At 38.6% G+C, this 17434-nt stretch overlaps 1 protein-coding gene across 4 annotated transcripts in view; it reads left to right on the top strand.

Annotated features, from left to right (window-relative positions):
• Window positions 1-17133, top strand: part of SLC38A4 (solute carrier family 38 member 4) — a 63895-nt gene extending 46762 nt beyond the window's left edge. For 3 of the 4 annotated variants that reach the window (XM_059402965.1, XM_059402966.1, XM_059402964.1), the window contains exons 7-16: window positions 985-1066; window positions 1354-1436; window positions 1537-1595; window positions 2471-2746; window positions 2859-2938; window positions 3428-3528; window positions 5235-5359; window positions 11124-11268; window positions 12644-12741; window positions 14185-17133. In XM_059402965.1, the coding sequence (XP_059258948.1) occupies window positions 985-1066; window positions 1354-1436; window positions 1537-1595; window positions 2471-2746; window positions 2859-2938; window positions 3428-3528; window positions 5235-5359; window positions 11124-11268; window positions 12644-12741; window positions 14185-14286 (1151 nt within the window). In that variant the 3' untranslated portion in view covers window positions 14287-17133. Of the gene's footprint in view, window positions 1-984; window positions 1067-1353; window positions 1437-1536; window positions 1596-2470; window positions 2747-2858; window positions 2939-3427; window positions 3529-4030; window positions 4468-5234; window positions 5360-11123; window positions 11269-12643; window positions 12742-14184 lie in introns of those variants that run through there. The other variant, XM_059402967.1, reaches the window with a different exon arrangement.
• Window positions 17134-17434: the final 301 nt, after the last annotated feature.

The following is a 17434-nucleotide window of genomic DNA, read 5'->3' as shown; positions in this document are numbered from 1 at the left end:
AATTTGCAACTTAAAAATCTGCTTTCACATGTCTGTGAGCAAAAATTCACCAGAAAGGTGTATGATATACTTAGACATTGCAATGCAAAACTCATCAATCTTATTTTTAATTTAAATTAATAAAATGAATTTTATTTTTACTTCCTGGACCCTGTGTCAAATTAGCATTATATTTCATGGCATGGATGGACTTGGGAAAGAGATGTTGCCTCAAGCCCTACAACTTTAGGCAACATTATATGTTATGAGTATGTATACATATGCATTTTTCCAGGGAGAGGGTTTATAGATTATACCGACAGATTTTCAGAAGAGTACCTGATAACACATCATTCATCACATTTATCACATATCCTATCACTTATGTAGATGCTCAAGAACTTATGCCATACTCTTTAATTTCTTATTAGGGAAAGGGAGACTGAGATATAGAGAAAGCAAATCCGTTGACCAAGGTGGGAGAACCTATCATCTCTTACATTCTTTGTCAATCTAGTCAGCCTCCAGTTGAGATGATCTGTGCTCTGAAGAGTGGGTGCCCCTCAGGGAGGTTACAGAGGACTAGACTAGCACCCCCTTGGGAACTTCCCTCTTTACTCTGGCCCAGGCCTTTTGTGTCCAGACCCCTGCCCAAGTGATGGACACTAAAACAAGCACTCCGTATAGGCCATGATGACTTACAGCTAATTAGGGGGAAACTTTGAAAGAGCAATGTCACTGAAAACCTCAGAGCTGGATTAAAAACAGAATCACCATTGATACTGTTAGCAAAGGTCCATGTGCAAGAGTCGGAGGGCCAAATATCTATTTTGGAAAAGAACTTGGAAGCTGTACAAAACACACTGGGTGGCTTTTCTTTCTGTCTGGGGGATTAGGTGCTCATCTTACCAGAAGACTGAATGTCCCAAATGCCAGGACTTCTCACAACTTGCCTATGACTTTAGTGCTATGTACACCACTAAGCTGTCACGTTTTCCATTTTAGCGATGTCAAGCTACCTCTTTATCATTAAATATGAACTACCTGAAGTAATCAGAGCATTCATGGGACTTGAAGAAAATACTGGGTATGTCTTATGTCTTATGTTCTCTCTGTAACATTTGTTGACTCATTCTACTTGGTCTATTCTGATCCTGATTCTTCCTTCCTTCCTTTTTTTCTTTTTCTTTTTTTTTCTTTTAGAGTGATGGGGAGAGATGAGGGAGAGAGAATCTTAAGCAGGCTCACGGTCAGCATGGAGCCTGAAGTGGGGTTCGATCTCACAATGTGGAGATCATGAGTCAAGTGTTGCACGTTTAACAAACTGAGCCACCCAGGTGCATCCTAATAGCCTTGCCACTCTTTCTCTTTCAGAGAATGGTACCTCAATGGCAACTACCTCGTCATATTTGTGTCTCTTGGAATCATTCTTCCACTTTCTCTTCTTAAAAATTTAGGTAAAGTCATTTTCAGTTTTTATTTTCATTTCATATTCTAATAGGTAATCCAATTGTAGATACAATATTCACCTTCCAGAATTTCTCTGCTAACTTTTAGGTTACCTTGGTTATACCAGTGGATTTTCTCTTACCTGCATGGTGTTTTTTGTCAGTGTGGTAAGTGATTTATTGACATGATCCCTGTAGGTCAGTGAGCATGAGACACCTAGTACCTAAATTAGTGTCCTCATTTTTCTCAAGCACTTAACTAGCATGAAATGCTTCTTGCATCACAAGCCATTTTCTTGTATTCTAAATTGTAATGAGGAAAGGGACAGTCATGAGTTTAAAAATAGTTGAGTTAGAATGCCAAGGCCATGGCTGGTAGTATGTTCAAAGCACACAGGATGTATATTTGGACAAAAGGAATCCTTCAAGCAGTAATGTGACAACTGACCATTTAGAAAGGTGAAGGAAGAAGTGAAGAGTCCCTTAAGAGAAATGAGTAGGCTATAGAATTACCCACATCTACATCAACCTGCCATTTTCTGCTGCACATTCCACCCATGAAAAGAGGGCAAACCCAGTGGAATTAAAGAAGTAATCCTTCTCCCCAGTGCCCCCACTCTGCACCAAAAGGGAGATTTTTTTTTTTTCTTTTTATAATATCATGGATGCCAAGTTGTATACAGCATTTCCCTAAGAAAACAAAGGAGGAGAGGAGAATTTTTGATAACTCATTTTTATATTAGTTTGAAGAACTAAGAGAGAAGAAATGTAGTAAGGCAATGATCACCTTTCTCACAGAAGAATATTAATGACGCTTAGGATGGATTCATGCAAAATACGGTCCTGTTGACTCTCAGGAGCAACCATTGTTCCAACTCTTTCCTTAGAGCAGAAGCTGGAGGGAGTCTCCATTGTCCATTAGTCTAAAAGGAGTCCTCAGCAGAGACCCCTCACCTCTACCCCATAAGCCACATATATGGATTTTGTTTCATTATTTTCCTCAAAAGTCTGATTTTTTTTTTTCTTTTAATGCCTGGGCCCAGGTGATTTACAAGAAATTTCAAATACCCTGCCCTCTGCCTGTTCTGGATCACAATGTTGGAAACCTGACATTCAACAATACACTTCCAGTGCACGTGGTAATGCTGCCTAACAACTCCGAGAGTAGTGGGGTGAACTTCATGATGGATTATACCCACCAGAATCCTGCAGGGCTAGATGAGAACCAGGCCAAGGGTTCTCTTCATGGCAGTGGAGTAGAGTATGAAGCACACAGTGATGACAAGTGCCAACCCAAATACTTTGTATTCAACTCCCGGGTGAGTGATGAGCCTAATATTACAGCCGAATCTCTGTTTCATGAGGGGAGATGGTTTGGGATCATCCTCTGTGTTGGAAGGCTACATCGGCATTGTTATCTTTATTTTTCAGACAGCCTACGCGATTCCTATTCTAGCATTTGCTTTTGTGTGCCACCCCGAGGTCCTGCCCATCTACAGCGAACTTAAAGAGTAAGGCAGCCCTCATGTTAGCATGCTAATTTGTTTTGAAAATGTGCTCATATGTTCAAAGGTTTTTTTATAAGGTCCTCAAGGTCATGATCTCAGGGTCGTGAGATGGAGCCCTGCATCGGGCTCTACCCTCGGCGGGGTGTCGGCTGGAGATTCTTTCCCTCCCTCTCTTTCTCCGCCTGCCCTGCTCGTGTTTTCTCTTTCTCTCTCTCTCTCCCAAATAAATACCTGAAAGATAGAAAGAAAGAAAGAAAGAAAGAAAGAAAGAAAGAAAGAAAGAAAGAAACAATGAGTAAAATGGAGACAAATCCTCAGCTCTCAAAGACAAATCGAAACAAGCTAGGTTTCCTGCACTAGAAATGTGGTTTTATAAAAGCAACACAAGCATACAGTCTTTCACTATTTTTTAAAAGTTTTAATTATGAAAAGAGATACTTCACAAGTTAAAAAACAAAACAAAACCCACAAAGCTTGGTGTTTCCTTTTCAGTCGGTCCCGGAGGAAGATGCAAACAGTGTCAAATATTTCCATCACGGGGATGCTTGTCATGTACCTGCTTGCTGCCCTCTTTGGTTACCTAACCTTCTATGGTAGGTCACCCTGTCAAAGTCATTCTCTTTGTGCAAATCCTAGTTGGGCTGATCTTTAACCTGGGTAGGTGTAATTCTTTTAATCGCCTTCTCTAAGCGGCATGATCTCTAGTACACATGATCATTTAACCGGCTATGTGAGTCTTGTCATTTGACCTAAGAAAATGGGACCTGATCCAGCCTAGTTAACAGGATACAACCACTTGTGAATTCATGCATATTTTATGAAAACCAGCCTTCATATTTAAATTATTTTCCCTAAGGGATAGATTGTATTTCTTTGACTTGACTCCCTAGGCCATCTCAAGCTAGAAACAATGATGGTGAGTCCAATTGTATATTGGAAAACTCTCTTGGTAGAATAACTAACTACCCAACAAGTGGTAGGAAAAGTACAAAGTCCTGGAGTTGGAATCTGCTTTTTGTTTACCAGGCAAGTGGAATCTGGAGGCTTGGAGCATTTGGCAAGTTTTCTGGCTCATCTCATTCTCTTCTGTTATAGTGAACGGTTTCCCAAGAAAAGAAGACATGACAATTCCCAGCAATCTGGAAATGTACTACCAGAAACAAAGAAAAGCAACTATGGACACTTTAGATTATGTCTAAAAACAATTTCTCTATGGCATCTTAATGGACACAAAAGCCCTATAGACATATTTCAGGGATTCTAACATTGGCCTATTGTCATGAATCAGTGTTAGCAACATAAAACTATTTTTTACATAAACCTCTTTAACTTTTTAGTTTAGTTTTCTTTTTTCTGATTCAGTAAATCAAATTGATTGCAAGACAAATTGTGGAGGAAAAGACTGGGGAGGGGGTACCATTTACTTGTTTTTTTTTTTTAATTCCACTTGACTAATATTCCACTATTAACCAAGCACTCACTTTGGATTGGACATGAGCTCTTTGTTAGATTGTGAATTAAAAAAATCAGATTAATACCAGGGAATCTATTTTTACCCCCCTCTGTCTGCTTTGGACGGGAGTAAGGAGAAAAAAAAATCAAACTACATCTGATTCTATAAACATCTCCACGTCATTTGTATCTGGAATTCTGAAAGAATACATTTTCTTGGTGGGTGACATCTTAATCTTAGATCAATATTAATTAGGAGACCCAGTAAAAATCATGCTAATTCATCCTTGCATGTTCCTTATACTGACTCTAATGAGTTTCATAAGACAAGCAAAAGCTTGAAACATCCCCAGAAGTCAGTGTATCCGTGTCATAACTGTTAAACTTAAAAAAAAAGTTAGAGTTCATTTGTCATAAGGTTTCCATACTAGGTTCAGAGAAGTTGCATCAAAGCTCATGGGCAGGTAGGAGTGGAGGCGGTGGCAGGATGTGAGGGACAGGCTGGTGGGGCTTGGCTCTTTCATCCCCTTCAACGGAGCACCTCAGCTTGTCACCTCTTTTGCGAGGTTTCTATACAGTAGAGATAGACTTATTATGAAGCAAATGAGCTTGGCACCCTTCATAACTGGATTCTAGCTTCTGTTTTATAAACTTCAGGGTTCCCTTGTTCATTGAAGAAAGGTCACACAACTAATAAGCTCAGAGATATGATTAAAACAGAGGGGTCTAGATTCCCGTACCTGGGTTTGGTTTTTGTTTTTATACATTATACTGTCTTCCCTTTGCAAAATGTTACTGTTGGTATTGACAGCACCAAGCGAACCCATTCTCTTCTTCCTCTTTGTAGGAGAAGTTGAAGACGAATTACTACATGCTTATAGCAAAGTATACACATTCGACACCCCTCTCCTCATGGTACGCCTGGCAGTCCTTGTGGCGGTGACACTAACGGTGCCTATTGTTCTGTTCCCAGTAAGTACATGAAACTTTGGTGGAAGAATCCTGCTGAACCTCCTAGATTAGTACATATGTTCTGATTTGATGTGGATTTCATCAATTGCAATGCCTGAAGACGTCATTTTTATACAGCACTTTGGAACCATTTAAAATGGACAATTTAATATATAAATACAACAAATATTTAGACATTAAGCACTTATAAAATATTAGGAGGGGATCACCAAGTGTATTTATTTATTTATTTTCCAGCTTTGTTGAGGTCAAAACTTATTGTTAGTTTCAAATTCAAAAAACAGATCTGAGTTTCAATCTTATGGGTTAGTAGAAATGAGTAGGAGTTTGTAGAACTTATGAAAGTTGAAAGCCAAAACCACATTACTTTTCAATTCATTGCATTTTCACCAGTTCTGATGGTGTTTAATTCCCCCCCTCCCCCAGTGGGTTCTGCTGCAGTAACATTCAAAGTCTCCTTCATTTGATTCCTTGAAGACCAATGAGAAGGGGAATCCTCTTAAGTAAATTACATGCTAGAAATAAATTTCTTGAAAAATAATTATATTACCGATCATACATCTTTTCTACAACCCCCCAAACTGATCCACGTCCTCTGTGAGACTCCTGCTGGAATTACCTCTTCTTGGCATTTGCCTTTGGCGTCACTTGTTGTGAGATCACAGGGCAGGGCTGGTTGAAGAGATTTGGGCTGCATGAGTTAAAACCACCACCTATGGATAAACACGGGTCTGCATTCTCCTGCCAACTCTTCTCCTTTCATAAACACTGAATTTACTCATTCATTTTAGGGGGAAAAATAAGCGACCTAGTAACCAGCGCCGTCCTGTACAGAATGTTCCATGTAGGGCCCAGCATATGAGAACTACTCCTCTAATGACACTGTGGTCACTTTAAATGCAGCCTGTGTGCTGAAATATTTTTTGACACATTCCTTTTTCATGAGTGCATGAAATCGGATCCTTATTGCCAGGAGGGCTAATATTTTACTCTTAAATAATATCTCGCCTCTCATGTGTCTGAAAGTATTTCCAATGACATGCATACAGCTTTAGCCTAAAATCAGCTCCATCAGGAGAACAAAGCAGAAGACAGCTGTAGACAGAAAGTATACCATAGGGTAAAATTTCTAAGCAAACAGTGACTGAGGAAATAATGTTGAAAGACCTTTTTGTGTGTAAAGATATAACTGACTAAGTTTTGGCACTCAGTAGGCACTCCCATCATTATTGAATCAAAGTAATGTATAAAAGAAATCTGTTATGTGCTTCTGTAAGTGCCCTAAATATAGCACTTTCATGTTGTGGTCTCAGGAGATTAATGGACTTGGCCATGGTCATGAAGCTAGTCAGTCACAGTTGACCAATGCAGTGCTCCCATCAGGACACTGATGGCTAGGGTCGAGATAATGGGAAGTGGAAGTCAGCCTTTCATATACTGATGGTCATTTCACCTCAACATTTGAAATCTAGATCTCTCCATAAAAGTTCTTTCTCTCATGACAGATAAGGCACTGGTATAAGTCTGACTATCAGGTACAGTAGTAGGTGGGAAACATCTCCCATGAGATGGCCCTTAGGATCAAAACGGACTATGAGAACCAAATTTTCAAAAAATAACTGTTATCCTTAAGTAAGAACTTTAACCCAACATTAACATTTATGAAATGCTTTGCACATAATTCTGTCTTTTTTTTGTTTTTAAGATTTTATTTATTTGACAGAGAATGATCACAAGTAGGCAGAGAGGCAGGCAGAGAGAGAGAGAGAGAGAGAGAGAGGAGAGGAAGCAGGCCCCCGCCTAGCAGAGAGCCCAATGCGGGACTCGATCCCAGGACCCTGAGATCATGACCTGAGCCGAAGGCAGAGGCTTAACCCACTGAGCCACCCAGGCGCCCCCAGAATTCTGTCTTTGACCTTCCAATGTTACACTGAGATCATCTGTGTAAGTGCCCACCTTCTCCCCTGGGTTACAAGTCCTGGAGGTTAGGGATGTGCACAGTGACTGGCTCAGGAGCTCAGCAGTGGTTGCCAAGAAAAATGGTCTCCAAAGGAATCTTGCCTTTTCATATAAACTTCCTTTTCCAGCAAAAGCAGAGGCTGTTCCACTTGTTGACATTTGCCATAAACTTCATTTGGGTGAGGATCTGGGCTAAATGATCTAAGCCTCCATGGATATGATGGAGGGCATAAAAGTGAACATGGAGGGCAAAAAAAAAAAAAAAAAGAAAGAAAGAAAGAAAGCCAGCCTCCTTGTCCCAGTTAAACCCACAAGGCTACTTTCAGACACTTTCCCCCTAAAGTGCAAAAAGTTGGTGGTGTGTTTGTTCCTTGTGATTTACAGCCACGACTTTCAACATGTCAAATGCAGGTATGTGTGGCAGTGTTCTCCTGAGGGTTTCTTCAAATTATGAAGCTCTTGACCAATAAGAAATTTATTTACTTTGCTTTGATATACCCACATACAAATAATAAAAACAAACAAAACCTAGTCTATTAGGATTAAATTCTCTCAATTTTAGGAACAATTTTATATTTTACTTCTTTCAACAAATGACAAGTGGGCTCTTTTTCTTCGGAGCCCAAGAAGAGACAACGGGGTGTTTCTGTACTTGGGTGTTTGGATGGATTTTCCTTAGATTATTCCATTTATTATCTTAGTTTTCTCCAGTTAGGTCAGTTTTTTCCTTCTTAATCGAAGACACATATTGAGTGCAAAAATGATTATCAAACAAATGAATAAATGAAGTGAATTGCTTTTTCACTAGTGTCCCAACCTTTCTGCTTCTCATGTTGGGGTGGTGGTGGTATGGGCAGGGCTGTCCATTATGGGACTGCACCTCCTTCACAAAGACTATGAACATCATTTTCAGCTTATACTTCCCTTTATGTTCTCAAGCTCACACATCACTATGAAAAACAGAAAACCAGATAATCCTAATGAGTTTATCAGGAACACAGACTCACATTCCATTTGCCACACCTTAAAAAAAAAAAAAAGATCATATTTCAGATTCTCTAGCTACTTCTATTCTATTTTATGATAGTAAAATCTTTCTTTTCACAGTTGCTGCCTTCAGAACCCCTGTTAGAGATAGGCATAGAGATATGGTGACTATTGCTTCCAGTTCACTATTGTGAACTGGAATAGAGTCATGATCCACAGATATTTCCAACACCCTTATCCCAAGCAGTCTTAAAAGTGAAACTGTGATTCACTTCTAAATAATAGTCTTGATTTTTTTTTTTTGAGAGTTCAGACCTAATACAGGTTTCCACTTTCTACTCTGCCTCTCAGTGGGTCCCCAGATTGGAATATGGCACCCCCTCACACACTCCATATTCCAAATATGCTCTCTGGAAATAACAGATTTTTTTTTTTTCCTAGAGCTTCCAAGGACCTTTCTAGAATCATTCTGGGTCAGAGGCCATGGCCGTTGCTAGGGACTTCCCTCCTCCCTCCACCCTGGCACCTGACCCACATTTCCAGGTTCTTATCAGTTTGTGTCAGTAGAGAAAAGGCGCTTAGATAAGTGGAACAACAGGCATTGCACTGTGGGTAAGAGGCCAGCCCCCCTTGCTCCTGAGGCTCCTGACCATAGGTAAACAGACTGTGGAGGACACATTGATCCAGGCTCACCTCTCAAGGCTGCATTTTAACATAGAAGGACCAGCAAGTTTCCTTCTATTCTTTTCCACCTCCCCCACCCCTCCACCAGATGCAACCTGCGACCACCCAGTGTGCCCTCTTATCCTTCTAGGAATGCACTGGCAGCTCCAAATACCTTCTTTGCCGTGAGAAGCCAGCTTTCTCCTTGTTCCAACCATGAATCCTGTAAGACTTCTGTACTCTTACATTATCAGTCCCCACCCTAGTCTTCCCGGGAGCCAAGAGACAGTAGGAAACCGAATTTACAGTCAGGGACCCTGTACCTATAGGTTTACCTGTAACCTATAGGTTTACCTCTAACTCAGCCTCTTAAGTAAATAGTATTATTTTAACAAAAGACAAAAAAAGCACATATGTATGACCTCTGCCTGAAAATAACCTGCATGCTACTTGTTCATTCTGTATGTTTAGCATTCTGAGACAAATAAGTCCTGAAGCCATGTGGCTATACCATAGAAAGCTCATTTTTAAGCCTAATGAGACCAGTTTGGACAGACTGAATAAGCACGAATTGTGGATCATAATGTAGAATTTATGGGCAGCTGGGGAAAATGTTCTCAAACCATTTGCTTTCTTCAGCCTACTTTTCAGAGCGAGTTTCATAATTTTCACTAATCCAATTTTTAAAATCCTTTACAAAGTCACTCTTAAACCGTTTCCAGAGACTATCTGGTCTGCCATTCTGGAAATGAAATTGCTTTTGAAACCTAAACAGATGGCTTTAATTTTTGGTGCAGTGGTATGAAAGGAATGTCCCATTAGACACTACAAGCAATTCGGCTGGAAGTTTTTGTCGTGCATGCATGTGTTTCTAAATGCATTTTACATTTTCTCTCTCAAATGAGATCCCATCTCTCCACCAGCAAGAGACTTCAGAAGTAACATTTTAAGTGAAAAATCAACCCCAGCATTTCTAAAAATGTGAAGTCCTAGCTTCACTGACGTGCTCACTTATTGAAAAGCCAATAGAGTAATTCCCCTAAGTAAAAAGTGTCCTCTAAAAGATTCCAGCGATGAGTATTTTCTACTCTGTTGAGCTGTTCAAACATGCAGGGCATTCCCTCTAGCCAAAAGGATCTTTTTATCCGGGGTTACAGCACAGTAACTTGAAAGGCTGCTGCAAATGGAGTCTCTCTTGACCCCTCACCTACTTACTGTAGCCTCCAAAATAGGGCTGAAGTCAGTCAAGGCTCCTGAAGGGAGGGAAGGGATTTGTTCCATTCAGTTTAATTCAACATGTATTGAGTGCCTGCTGTGTGCAAGACACCAAACTATAAACTTTGAAGAATGTTAAAATTATTAGGCCCTATTCTTTGCCTTGCATTTATAATCTATAATTGGGAAGGGGGGAGGCAGAAGGGAAAAATGAGAGAGGAGCAAATACAAAGAGTATCATCTTTTTAAAAACATTGTGTGGCAAAAGTGTTAAATACAATGCCAAATTAAAAAGATTTGTAAAAATTCTATTGACGAGCAGTATATAAATCAATTCAGTGCCTGTGCTTGATACTTAATCCAGTCTAACAGATGCATTTAGAAATCGAAAAGGTTTTTACCGTGTCCCTAAATTCTATGCCTTACCTGTTATTTTATCTCTTTCTGAGATTTTTAAAAAAGATTTTATTTATTTATTTGAGAGAGAGAGAGAGCATGAGAGGGGAAAGGTCAGAGGGAGAAGCAGATTCCCTGTTGAGCAGGACATCTGATGTAGGACTTGATCCCAGGACTCCAAGATCATGACCTGAGATGAAAGCAGCTGCTTAAACAACTGAGCCACCCAGGTGCCCCATCTTTCTGAGAATTTTAAGAAAAAAGTCTGAAAGCTGAGGAAGTGAACACAAGGAAAACACTCTCTCAAACAAATGTCAGCATCAAAGTTGCACAATAGTATCAATGGACTTAATAACCGACCTGTACACTTAAAAATGGGTAAGATGGTAAATATGTATATTTTACCACAATAATGAAATTTTGAAAGATAAATCAGCATCGGGATCATTTTAGGGAGAAAAAGAAAAAACACAGAAGATGCTTTAGAGGGACAAACATATTTGAAATTGTAGATGAAAATCAACTTTGGACTTTCTTTTTGCAGATTCGTACATCAGTGACCACACTCTTATTTCCCAAAAGACCCTTCAGTTGGATAAGACATTTCTTGATTGCAGCCATGCTTCTTGCACTGAATAATGTTTTGGTGATCCTTGTACCAACAATAAAATACATCTTTGGATTCATAGGTAAGTTTGAGAAAAGCTTTTATTTCATCAACTCAAGTTGATAACTCCTTAAAGGGCAGACAGGGAGCTGGTGGATGGGAGTCAAAGATCCCTGGTCCCATCTTAGGCTTATGGGATGCCTATTAGCCCAGCCAGTCTCCAGCTGGTCACCTTCCCTTCCTCTCAGGTGACTCGAAGTTATTCATAGGATGAGAAAAAAACTTTAGAGGCCATCTAATCCAGCTGCCTTTTCTGAGAGATGAGGAAATGGAGCCCCATAAAAGTCAAGTCATATAAAGCTTCTCTACCCTCCCCGCCATCCAAAAGTTGAGTGTTCCTAGGAAGCCTTTTGTAAGCCTAAAAGGTGTAAAGCAAAGAAGCAATTACTATTCGTTTATATGGAAAATTTTTTGAGCATCCCAGACCACCCTTCCACCCCCAAAATCACCTTCTTGGGCTTTTCTGATACCAGAGGAGACCTATTGGTAGCAAATGCAGAAAATAAATTGAGAGAAAACACAGATATTCAGACATAGTTCAAAAGCTAAGGCAGCTTAATGTCGAGATGGAGGGTAGCTCCCAGGGAAGGAACCTGGTGATGCCACTCTCACTGCTCAGGGTACACTGCCTCTCTTCATGCTTGCTGCACAACAAAGTCTGAATGCTATTTTCATTTTTTGCCTTTTTTTCAGAAAGCCAAAAATCCTCTTCAGGTTTCTTTCCATTAGCAAAAATGGGTACTAATGTAGGTCTTCCTGAAAACCAAAGGGGCGTAACGTGAACTTTCAAAATTGGGGAATACCTGTGACTTGCAGGAGATCCAGGCTTTGGATTTAGGTCTTAAAGCTGCATCAGACAGTAAGGAAGATAGATTTTACCTACAGGATGCTTTTTCAGCTCTGCGAGCATCAGCTGAGCATTGCCAGTGGTCTCCGAAAGTAGAGGAAGCTGGCCTTTCAAAGCATATTCTCTTAACTGGGCAGCCTATTAATTTAGTTTTCATCTCCTGATTCGAGGGATGATTCAAATTTTAAAGACAATATAAGATTTTTTAAAAATTAGGTAAACAACTTGAAGAGTTAGAAGTGGATAGGAAGGGTATATGATGAGCTCAGCTTTCTTAGTATGTGTTTGCATTATCAATTTCCTTTGAATTTTAACGGGCAGCCTTTTATTGTTAATTGTATATTATGTGCACTTAGGATGCAACTGTGAGGTGAGGTATATTTAAAATTTTCTTGATAAACAGATCTTTGAATAAGCAACCAAGACAAGTTGATGGTACCTTTAATGCTAAGATTAGGGTGGGGGTAGAGCTGGTTTCTTTGAAGTGCATGACCTTGGGTCTCTGCCTTGGCAATTAAGACATTGACCTGTCCTGTGCCTCTATCCCCAGGGGCTTCTTCCGCCACTATGCTGATCTTCATCCTTCCAGCAGTGTTTTATCTTAAACTTGTCAAGAAAGAACCCCTTAGGTCACCGCAAAAGGTTGGGGTAAGTAAGGCTTTCAATTTCCCCCATTTTTAAGTTGCTCTTCCACTACTTAAAGCAGAAAAGACACAATTCCAAAAAACGGATGAAGGAGAACCAAAAATCAGATGGGCTGGAACTCTAGTGGAGAGAACGGGGTGGGGGGGGGTGAATTTCTGGTACTGAGATGCTTCCAGATCTTTTCCCTTCATATTAAGTATCTTGTGCTGAGTCCTTCCTACCTGTTGAACACTCATGGGGTTTTCCCACAGACATGCATGTGTACCAATGCCACCACCAAGACTGCAGCACTATCTATGGGAAATTATGTGGGAAGAAAATGGGCTCCCTGGCGGTGTTAGAAAATAATTTAAACATTTCAGTCATATCTGTTAGGTTTGTGAGGCCAAAAGAAAAGATGTTGCTTTGTTTCCCCCTCCATAGTACCTTGGTGTAGACAGAGATCCAGAACAGAATCATTCCTTTTCCAGTTAACCTCTTAAGATAGAAGATATAATTTTTTTAAACTAGAGCATATTTCTTTCCTAAAATGATGGTATAGAAACATATGCCAGAAAGAATTGTTTTTCCAGTAATTAAATATTATCAATGACTATTTAATGAAGTCTTCCACATAAGGCTTAAAACCAATGCCCCTTAGTGAGTTACGCTGAATTTTGCCCAAGAGCCATTCAACCCTCAGGACTGTTCAGGGACTTCATGACAGTCTGGCATCAAAAACTCCTCTCATCAGCTGAATTCCTACCCTCTTTAGTCCATCTTCCTTGGACTTTTAGGGCAGTGTGAACTTGGCAGATTACTTGTCCTGTTTGTGACCCATTCTGAGTTTAACCAGATGTAAGAACGAGTGAAAGAGTCTCCTATATCCTTTCTAGTGAAAAAAATTTTTAACTGTTGCTTCCTTATATATAAAATAAAGACATTGATTTAAATGGTAATATAGAAGACCTCTTTAAGCGTGTGTGTGTGTATGTGTGTGCCCACACATACTTTGCCTTTTTTTTAAAAAAAGGAATATGAAATTTGTTTTCAAAATTTTTTAGGGTTTTAGGGTTTTGTTCTTATTTGTTTGTTTTATAAAATTTAATCCTATCCTATATACTATGATACACCCATCTAGGACCTGCCCTTTTTCACCTAAAGTATTGTGAGCACCCCCAATGTCATTAAATCTTTTTCTGTCACTTGATTTTTAATGATTACAGGCTATTCTATCATTTCGATGTACCAAGTCAACCATTTCTCTGTTTTGAGGATTTGGGTTAAAGCTCACCCTCTTTCCCCAACTCAGGTTCTAAACTCACTGAGCCGCTAGGCACAGCCAACTGAGCTATAAGGATGAGACAAATCAATATGCAATATGCCTTAGTTATAAACAACATACAAAGAGCAAGCTGTGCTAAAGATGGTTTCTGTGTGTCCTAACCAGTTCTCTCTGATCGACAGGCTTTAATTTTCCTTGTGCTTGGAATCATCTTCATGATTGGAAGCATGGCACTCATTATAATTGACTGGATTTACAATCCCCCAAATTCCAAGCATCACTAACCCAAGGAAAAAAATACTTTTTCCATTGGAAATGGCTGCAAATTATGCTGCAAAAGACATTGAGTTCTGTTGATTGGAATGTTATTCACAGGAAATAACAGGAAGATTCCAAAGATGTCTAGAGTAACATCACCAGGCACCTGAGGAAGAGAAAAAACATCGTTTTTGTCAAGAATGGCTGTTTATGTGTTTAAAACCTGTGGTGCATGTTGCTACCCATGTTCTCCTAGAGCAGTGTAAGAGGATGTATTTTTGCTGTTATGCAAGCAGAGTAAGGGTAGCTGCAGGTAATGGTCCTCAGATAATACCCCCCCCCAAATTACCAAATACTTGTATTTTTGGAACATCAAACAAAAATGCCCAGGAGGCAAAGCTATCTAACTGTTTAATGCCTTTCTGCAATCCAATACCCAATATTCTGGGTTTACTGAATAACAGAGGCAGAAGGCAGGTCTTATAACTGTCCCTGTAAAGTACATGAATGATCAGACAGCAGGCTACAACACGTTACTCTCAACAGTAAGGAATATCTTGCCCATTTTGTTCGTGACATTGAATTCGTAACTTCTTCATCCAATAGATTTTTGGTAAATGTTAAAAAATCTTACTAAACACAGACATACCTTGTTTTATTCTGCTTGACTTTATTGTGTTCAGATACTGAGGGTTTGGGGGAGGTTGTTTGTTTTTTGGGGAGGATTGTTGTTCTTTTTTTTTTTTTAACAAATTGGTTTGCAGCAACCTTGCATGGAGCATCATTTTCCCAACGGCATCTGCTCCCTGTGTGTCTCTGTGTCACATTTTGGTAATTCTCACAGTATTTCAAACTTTTTCATTATTATGTTTGTGATGGTGATCTGTGATCAGTGATTAAGACTTGCTGAAAGCTCAGATATGGTTAGCATTTTTTAGCAATAAAATATTTTAATTAAGGTATGTGCTTTTTTTTAGACAGAATAGGTGTGCACACTTCATAGACTATAATGTAAACATAACTTTTGTAGGTACTGGAAAACCAAAAAAAAAAAAAAATCCATTTGACTTGCTTTCTTATAATATTTGCGGTGGTCTGGAACCAAACCTGCAATGTCCGAGATATGCCTGCATGTCTTAGGACCTGTCCCAGTAAGGTATATACATGAATGATGAGACACCAGGCTAGAACACCTTATTATCAACAGTAAAGGAATGTTTTGCCCATTCTGTTTGTGACATTGAATGAGTGCCTTCTTCGTTTGATATTTTTTTTTTAATAAATGTTAAAACATCTAATTAAACAGAGAGAGGGGCTTTATTGAAATGATAGAGCAACAACAAAAATAATTCTTATTGCTAAACTACCTGATCTGGAAGCATTTGTTTTTCAATACTATTCCTAGTACTCTTGTCATGCTTGTCATTGAACAATGCTCTCCCTCTCGTCTTCCATTGTCATCCAGAAGTTTTAGATAGACCACGATTCATGTGGACCTACATTACCCTGTATTGTTTGATACATTTTTATTTGATAAACATTCAGTGCAGGAAACTGTGATTGCTATATGTTTATGTATATAATCTTATTCTGTAGTCATCAGAATTTTAATGTATGGTACATTTGATTTTTATTTTTTACATGTGTAGTTTTCTCTCTTCACAGTCAAAATGTTTATACTATTGAGGGTAAGGGCAGGGAATTAAGTTGATGGGCTCAAAAAATCCATTTGTACGTATCTGTCTATTGGGAATTTTAAATTTGAAACCTAAGTTATACATAGTTCAGGAATGCTCGCCAATGTTTACAATAATAACACAATCATTCACAAGAAAATAAGTTCCTTGTTTGCAAGTAATTATCAGTGCTAAGGTTGTTCTTTTAACTGAGCATGTCTAAAATAGGATTTAGTTCATTTTGGCTTGCACAGGAGTCTGCTGACATTCATTTGTCATTTAACACAATGTTAAATGGCTCTCCATAAAAATAGGAGTGCTAACACTACAGAGAAATGCAAACTATTATTCTTGCTCACTTCTGCAACACACTTACATGAAATGGATTTAAAAACTAACACTCACTGCCTAGAATTTCTGGAGTTTGCCACCCTTTTTTCCCCCCAAGTAGTAGCAAGAACATTTATTGTATATTTTTGTATTTTAGTAAAGCCAAGTATGAAATACAAGTATCATAGCAGTATAATATTAAATCATATTTCAATAGTTGCTTTGGAATGTGCCTTAAGAAAATACACATTTGTTTTATGTATCATTTCTAGAGGCATAATACTGTCAAATGGTGCACTTTGTTATGGAAATTGAACATTACTAAAAACTATCATAATTTTTATGTCATTATTATTGGAGAATACTTGCCAAATAGAATCTTTAAGATTGGTTTCCATTTATGTTCACCTAAAGAGTGTATCAAAATGGAAAGTGGGAAAAGATACCTTCTGAGTGTTAAAAAAAAGAAGTTTTAATCTGATTGTATTTAAATGTAAATATCAAAGATTAATTCAAAAAAATTGGGAAAGTATACAATCTATATATATTTTGAATGCTTTACACCTTTTATATGACTAACTTGAAAATATCAACCTCTGCAATTACACAGATATTCAAGAGCAATACTAGAGTGCCAAATAATGAAGTACCATTTTTCTTCTCATGGCCATTTTCAAGATTAGAACTTACACAGACTGCAGGGCAGACTTACATATGCTATATTGTACTGGATAATTTAACCCCATTTATGAACAGATGAAAATTCTATTTTCTTATTTCATTTATAAGATGGTTCAATGTATTGGGAGGCATTTTTTTTATTACAGAAAGTGTATATTGGTATAATAAATGAACTTTTCAAATGACCATGGTTTGATTTTCTGTTGTTGAAGTCTTTAAATTATTTGTATATGAAAATCATTTTAAGTCTCTAAAAAGACTTAAGACATATGGTCTTTTGTCTACTGGCATATGTTCCATTTTCATTGTACTCTTGACATGTAACTAACCTTTATAGCTGTCGAAGTAAAATAGTCACCATCTTCTTCTGGCAAAATACACAACTAATCCTCAATCACTTTCATTTAGGTCATCACATACCTACCTGTAGCATGGGTGTGGGAAAATGTGGCTCTTTATGGCTAATTAGAGAGAATTCATTTGTGAT

Source organism: Mustela nigripes, chromosome 6, assembly GCF_022355385.1.
Source record: "Mustela nigripes isolate SB6536 chromosome 6, MUSNIG.SB6536, whole genome shotgun sequence".
In the NCBI taxonomy this organism is placed as follows: domain Eukaryota; kingdom Metazoa; phylum Chordata; class Mammalia; order Carnivora; family Mustelidae; genus Mustela; species Mustela nigripes.
Note: the sequence above shows the minus strand (reverse complement) of the source record. Positions and strands in the feature narration are given on the sequence as shown.